Here is a 7,113-nt window from a genome sequence, read left to right as displayed (position 1 = left end):
ATAAGTTGGGCGTATTGCCATGGAGACCGTCATTAAACGGATCACATCATTTTGTCGAGCGGTCATTTTTAGGTCATATAAAGAAGCTATTGTGCTCATCTGATGACACAACAGATTTGAGATTATTCTTCAGTAATCGCTCATCGCGGAGATGCCCGTGTGTTTCTCTGTGTGTGGGATGGCAGGCCAACAGCAGGTGTCCTTCAGTGAGTCCCAGTGAGTCGAAGTCGATGGGGCGAACACTTCCAAAGTTAATATTTTGTTTCCAGAGAAGAGGGGCGGCCTGTATCTCTGCTTTATTTACACATTCTAAATTAATTAAGCAGAGGATTCCTCGGTGCGCTAGAAAAACATGGAGGGGGAGATGCTGGGCTGCGGAGGGAGGGCCTAATTTATTGTGGCCGTACATCTCTGCTTCATGCCAGGGTGTCAGGGGACTCGGCCGACGGCATTCCTTCACAATGAGGGCTAGAGCTCCCATCATCTGTTTATTTCACCGCTTTAAATGAAAGAGCATGTTAGAGACATAGAGAAAACGAGAACGAGAGGGAGAGAGAACGAGAATTTTTAAAGACACAACAACAGAGTTTAATGCGCAACCCACCGATAATTGTTTTAACGAGCAAGATGATAATTACAGAGCGCATGAAAAAAATCCCAAGCCACACTGTACTTGTAATAATAAAATACCGAATACTGACTTAGGCATGCGCTAGTCTGGACAACATCAACAGGTTTCATTAGTTTTGGACGACTGACACCAATATCATCCAATCCAAAAAAAAAAAAAAAAGAAGAAAAAAAGAAGCTTAATATGAGATCACGTTGATACGCATTAAAAGAAGAAGTTTAAAACAGATGTCTGGTTTAAAAACTGGTCTTACATAGATTAATAAACGTACTGTATATTCAATGGAGCCGTTCCTGCTGAACGCACGAGCGCGCTGCACCGTGTCGTTCCTGCAGCAGGTGCCCCAGCTCCGCTAAGGTAATATGTAGCCTATATCTCAGACTCATTTTTATATCAATATTACATAATATTATAGTTATAACTATGGAACTAAAATATTTACCACCTATGGACTTGTAACAATATCCTCACTAATATTAGACACAGAGTGGAGTGTTGTTCGTCACAAGCCAACAACAACGGCAACAATTTAATAATAATAATAATAATAATGTTTGAAATAATGCGTAAAATAATCTCTGAATTAATTTGATTAAATATGGGCCTAATGAGATAGCATGCAAGAAAATTAATTTTCAGAAATGATTAGCCAGTGAATTCCAGATATATATGCAAGGTCAAAAATCATAGCATATTTAATATTTCACACATTTCATGACTACGTAACTATAACTGTATAACTTATACTGTGGTCTGCAAACAGCCTAATCGTGACTGAAGAAGAAAAAGAAGAAATATTTTAATGCACTTTTATGCATTATATTCGCCGTTAAAAATAAATGCAAAAAAATAAATAAATGCTTTGTTCGTTAAAAGAATTATCCATCATTGAAAAATAATTACCTGCATTTTTTTTAATTAAAAGTAGCTAATAAATCACAAAACAAAACAATTCATAATTGCACCACTTATCCTGAAATATTGATAATGTTGTATACTGAATGATGCTTACTATTTGCATCCCAAAGACGTTTCTATAATGTAAAAGATATGAAAGTGCCGATTTATTCTTAATTTAACACGAGTGTGTTACAACAACATGGCCAAGACATAAAAAATGAATTCACTCACGCATAAAAAACATTCATAGGCTACATTCTCAAACAAATAAGCTAAGAAGCCTATATAAAATTTTATCTATTAATAACCTGTCTAAAAATAGGTCAAAATAAACATAATAAAATAATAATACAGAAACGTATGCGTCCATATACATAGGCCTATATGAAGGAAATATCAATCGGATAGCATCATTAACTAACTTGAAATCTAGTAGTCAACATACTATAAGCTCAGATAATTAAATAATTGAAAAGACCTTTCAGTGTGAAAGACCTTTCAACAGTGTGATTCTGATGAGTAGCCCGTACCAAAACCAAAAAAAAAAGCCGACAATAAAAGCTGACAACGTCGCAACATAAAACACCAGGCCAGAAGCGAATACGGGGTTGTTTTAGAGATATCCTTTTTTTAAATTACAGTGATAGAAGAGATAAGTAGAGATATGCTTTGCTCCATGCGAAATCGTGGGTGGTCTCCGTCTCCTCATGGTGTAACTAACGCGCCATACTGAAGAAAATGAAAGCGAAATGAACGGGCAATTAGTGGGATCCGTAACCCATGATTTACACTTTCGATCCGATTAAAGGAGAGTGATGTGATTTCTCATGGAGAGACAAAACAAGACTCAAAAGTACTAAACGTCAAGAGAGAAGATAAATATCCTTTTTTACATTAAAGCCCATCTCGCCTTTAATCAAGAGCCAGTCTTTCTAAAACTTAACTAATCACCACAAATTCATTAGCTGTAAATTATGACAGGCGCAAACACGACCACATGAGTGCACGCGTGGTTAGGCTGAGGAGATTTTTGTGCTGATTTCATTCATAGGCCGCGAGTAGTTTTATTCGCTGTGGCAAGAAGATCAAAAGTACACTATTGTGTAATGTTCCTTCCTCTCTGCTGCTCTCTGTCACCTCGACCAGCAATACATTTATCGTTCTTCCTCCCAGGCTTTTTTACGCGTGTTTACTAGAGAAGCACATGACCTCTGCCCTTAAATCAGCCTGATGTCCCAAACTAAAGTCACCCTAAAAAATTCTTAATAATAATAATAATATAAAAAGCTAATCAAATTATAGTCAGTCTATCATTATTCACAAAGCATCACATTTCTGTGTAGCCCAAAGTATAAAGGCCTCTCCGGCTATATTAATTTACCATAATCCTCAATAATTCAGTAGTTTACAAATTAATACACTCTGCAACTACTTAAAATAGCTATATGGTTTTATATTTAAAAATATACAAAATACTGTTTCTATATTTTACTATTATGGCAGGCAAAAAAAAAAAAAAAAAACTTGACAATTTTACGCGGCGCATTTGGCTGATGGTCCAGAAGTGCTTTGAAAATGCGGTTTAACTATTAGTTTGGACCAGTTTTGTTCTCATGAAATATAGAACAGTATTTGATCCTGTTTTTTAGATGACAAAATAGGCTATACGAAGTTTTAACTTAACCGACCTGTTTGCATTCGCGTCAAAGCATTTGCTAAGTTGAAGAAGAGAGAGAAAAAAATGCGGTGAGTGAGTCAACCCTTCGTTTATGCCTAACAACCAGTTGTCAAAAACACCCCACGAAGCAAATTTACCCATTTGCGCACGAACCAAGTAAATAAAGGCAGCTTTTTATGCCACCTTCTGAACAGAACCGTGTGCTCGGCCAACTCTGAAATGGATTCATCAGTCTGTTTTTCGCACTACATTGAATTCCCGCTGGTTCCTTTGTACATGTCTCAAGACAACACAGATGACATGAAAGCGGACAACCGAGAGTCTTTTAAGACGATCGCCTTTCAGAAGCAAATGTGTGTGGCTTGTCTCGCTAGGGACCACTTGCTGGGTGCCTATTCAAGCCTTAGGGACAAGGTCTTCAGTGACAACATCAACAAATGGGCAAAAAGCTGCATTATTGTGGATTAGATTCCAGATGAAAAAAAATGCTGCCACAAATTAGCAACGAATCCTCAAAAGACGTTGGTGGGTATCCATGTAGAACCATCACATTCAATTATAGGCTTTCAAGCGCTGATGTTCCCATTGCTTTAGCTCTTTGTCATTTGCCAGAAACTGGTCAATTATCATGGCTCAAAGCGCCACACAAGAGGAAACATGTGCCTTGGGCCCAAAAAGTACTAAATACTGGTGTGAAAACGTCACACACCATGATTTCCTCTGTTTTATTAAACTATATTTAGACTAAAGCCTTAGTAAATAACCTAGGCCAGTTTGGCAGCAAACATTAAACGAACATTTTAACAACGTAACAATATTATTGTTCTTTGACTTTGAATTCTTTCTTATTGCTAATTATTATTTTTATTTTTTTTACAATAAACTAAAAATTAAATTATTGTAAATATAAATGAATTAATTTGTTCAAATTACTTGTTTTCTCAACTCGCATAATTGTTTGAACTTCAAACTATTTATTTTGTGCATAAACGTTAGACAACTCTTTTAGGCAGGTCAGTAGGCCTGATCGAAGACCAAATGAAAAGAAGTTAACGAAAACATCTTCAAAATTCACAAACATTTATTGTCTTGCCATTACAACAGAAAATGACCTATGGACATTGTTTTGTCTCTTTACATATAACAACATTCTTTTCACAGATAATTTCTCAATGGAATAATGAAATATGTATATGCACAAGTGTCAGACAGAAAGAGGTAATGTGATTTACACCAAGAACCACATATTCATCTATCAACAGAAATAAAATACAAAATAAAATTCACCAGAACACTTCTGTTGAGAGAATTAGGGGAAGTGGGACGTTAACCTATATGTAATCTATTTACAGCCCCTATTGTCTCTGGCAATGTGCTTTCAAAACAAGTAAATCCTGAGTTTAAAGTCTCGGTTATTGACAGTGCTTTTCACAAACTCACAAAATATACAAAACAATAAAATAGTTAAAACAATCTTCATTTAAGTCAACCAAAAGAGGAAATTCCATATCAATGAGTACAAACTATTTAACTTTCTGGACAAAGCGGCAAAGGTCCACTGGCCGTCCAAAGGTGAAACCTTAGCTTACTATTTACATGGTCTTAATTTCCTCTCCTCAGCCTGTTTCTCTCTTCAAAATCTTACATATTTACAGTTCATAAATATACTTAATTAGCCTTTTATTTAAGAATTCAGAAACATGAAACGGGCGGCATTTTAATCTTGCAAAAGTGTAAATCCTACCTTAGCAAATGACGAAACAACCATATTAAACTGGGCTGCTGCACTTTCTATTTGCTGCCACTCTAGAAATGGCAATTGTTAAGGCTTGGCGTTTTGCTCGCGAAAGTCTGTGTGCCCGGCTGAAGCATCGTGTCCTGCGTTAGATTCAAGTGGTTCGTGGCCGAGGCAAGTGTGGGAGTCAGCATGGCCAAGATCTGAGCCTGTCCACCCGGTTGTGAGGTGTACGGCGAGGCTGGAGAGCTAGCCGCACCGATTATATTGTCTATAGAGAAGGAAGGCCGGCTTGGGCCATTTGTGTCCGTTTTGAGAGGCGCCAGACCAGGAAGAGTCGGGCTGAGTTGAGGGTAGAAAGGCTTTCTCAGCTCGGTACCCAAAAACGAAGGCAAGCTGTGTGGCGTGGAGAATATCGAGGAAGGCGTTGGGAGAGCACAATGTGCGTTTTGGAAAGGGAACGCACCTCCCGGGTGGTGTGGGTGATAGGGGTGATGCGCGTGGAAATTCTGCAACTGTAGGCCGTAATTGTAACCGTACGGTCCGTAGCCAAAGCCAGGTAGAAATCCCCCCGGGTCCCTAAGGATCTCGTTGGTCTGGTGTCTTTTGAAGCGCTTCCTTCTGCGCAGAAAACTCCCATTGTCAAACATGTCGGCGGACTCTGGGTCGAGGGTCCAGTAATTGCCTTTGCCCGGGTTACCGGGTTCACGGGGTATTTTGACAAAGCAGTCATTTAGAGACAGGTTGTGACGGATAGAGTTTTGCCACGCGGGGAATTTCTCCCGGTAATACGGGAACCTGCTGCTGATGAACTCACAGATCTCGCTGAGAGTCAAACGTTTCTTCGGGCTCTGCAGGATAGCCATGGTTATAAGGGCTATGTAAGAATAAGGGGGTTTCACCAACGCATTTTTCCCTGGTTTATCCCCAGTTAACGCACCGGTTCTGTTGTCATCCTGTGGCCCGACCCGGTCAGCCGGACAGTCCAAGCTGCTTTGACCCGGAGAGACTGCGCCCTCTCCCGCATTCTGGGATAGATTGTCATCGGAGTCATTGTCCAAGTGAAAAGTATGATGATGGTGAAGATATTTACCCTCTTTTACAATATCCCCGCCAACGACATCGATGTCCACGTCGTCGGACAGAGCAGAACTGTCCGACATGTCCGTCCCCAGAGTCATCCTTGGAGAGTCTTTTTGTCTTGCTCTCTCGCGTTCCGTGTCCAGTCTCGTGCAGCACCCAGCACAAGCAGTGTGTCGTCTCAGTCACTTGTGCGTTCTGGAACGACAAAACTCCCGTCCTCCAGAAGCCAAAAATACGTTGTCTTCACGTCCTGGAGCCGCATAGAAAACGTACCTTAAGAAACGAAAGAAGACTCGAAAGAATCACACCGGACTTGCATAACACAAAAACTGTCCAGAGCTCAGAGCGCTTTCAAGTCGAACAGGACACTCGGTTCCCAGACCTCGATTTTCTCTTCATCGAGTGTGCAGTTGGTCCATATGCAATATAAACTTTTGGATCATACGAATAAAATTATGACTATGCATTCACTAACTAGCTTTTCGGTTTTCATAATTCGAGTAGGCTATTTGTTCTCGTGTACAATCGTAGCGCTGTGCGTGAAAGAGCCTCCAAGTAGCCTATACCCCCGCGCGGCTTCCAAAAACTATTTATCCAGTCCCCATAATCACGTGATCAGCATGTCGGTAACCAGGAACTAGGGAAGTTTACAGCCGAAAAAAGCAGCACAAGGGAGAAGTGTTATCAACTTGCCCTAACAAGTGTGCTATAGGGACATTTAACTGATATTCGCGACAAATGTAAAAAAAATAATAATAAAAAAAAAGAATGACAACGGTGACAACAAATAAACTGTCAACATATTAAAAAAACAATTTCATTGCTTACTACACTATGTTTTCTTTTCTTTTGTTGTTTAAAAAAACAGCATCATAACAATAAGACCAAATTATTAAATTAACCGTTAGCCTATTTTTGCATTGTATCTTGCATTGTTATTATGCTGTATTTTCCTAGATAGCAACATCGATAATACATCAATAATCAATAATAATGGCAAAGAAACAAGATAAAGAAAGAAAGAAAAGCAATGGAATATTCTTTGCATTAAATCACCAGATGGATGTTTATTCATTTGCCTATTCA

The 7,113-nt window shown here is 39.1% G+C and overlaps 1 protein-coding gene across 1 annotated transcript; it reads right to left on the bottom strand.

Annotated features, from left to right (window-relative positions):
- Window positions 1–4,280: 4,280 nt before the first annotated feature.
- Window positions 4,281–6,583, bottom strand: foxd2 (forkhead box D2). Its single transcript, XM_079897463.1, has one exon. The coding sequence runs from the start codon at window positions 6,123–6,125 to the stop codon at window positions 5,016–5,018; it is 1,110 nt and encodes a 369-aa protein (XP_079753589.1). The 5' UTR covers window positions 6,126–6,583; the 3' UTR covers window positions 4,281–5,015.
- Between the last annotated feature and the right edge of the window lie 530 nt (window positions 6,584–7,113).

The sequence above is a fragment of the Squalius cephalus genome (genome assembly GCF_949319135.1).
Source record: "Squalius cephalus genome assembly, chromosome: 16".
Taxonomy (NCBI): Eukaryota; Metazoa; Chordata; class Actinopteri; order Cypriniformes; family Leuciscidae; genus Squalius; species Squalius cephalus.
The sequence above is the reverse complement of the archived record's forward strand: the minus strand, read 5'-3'. Positions and strand labels throughout refer to the sequence as shown.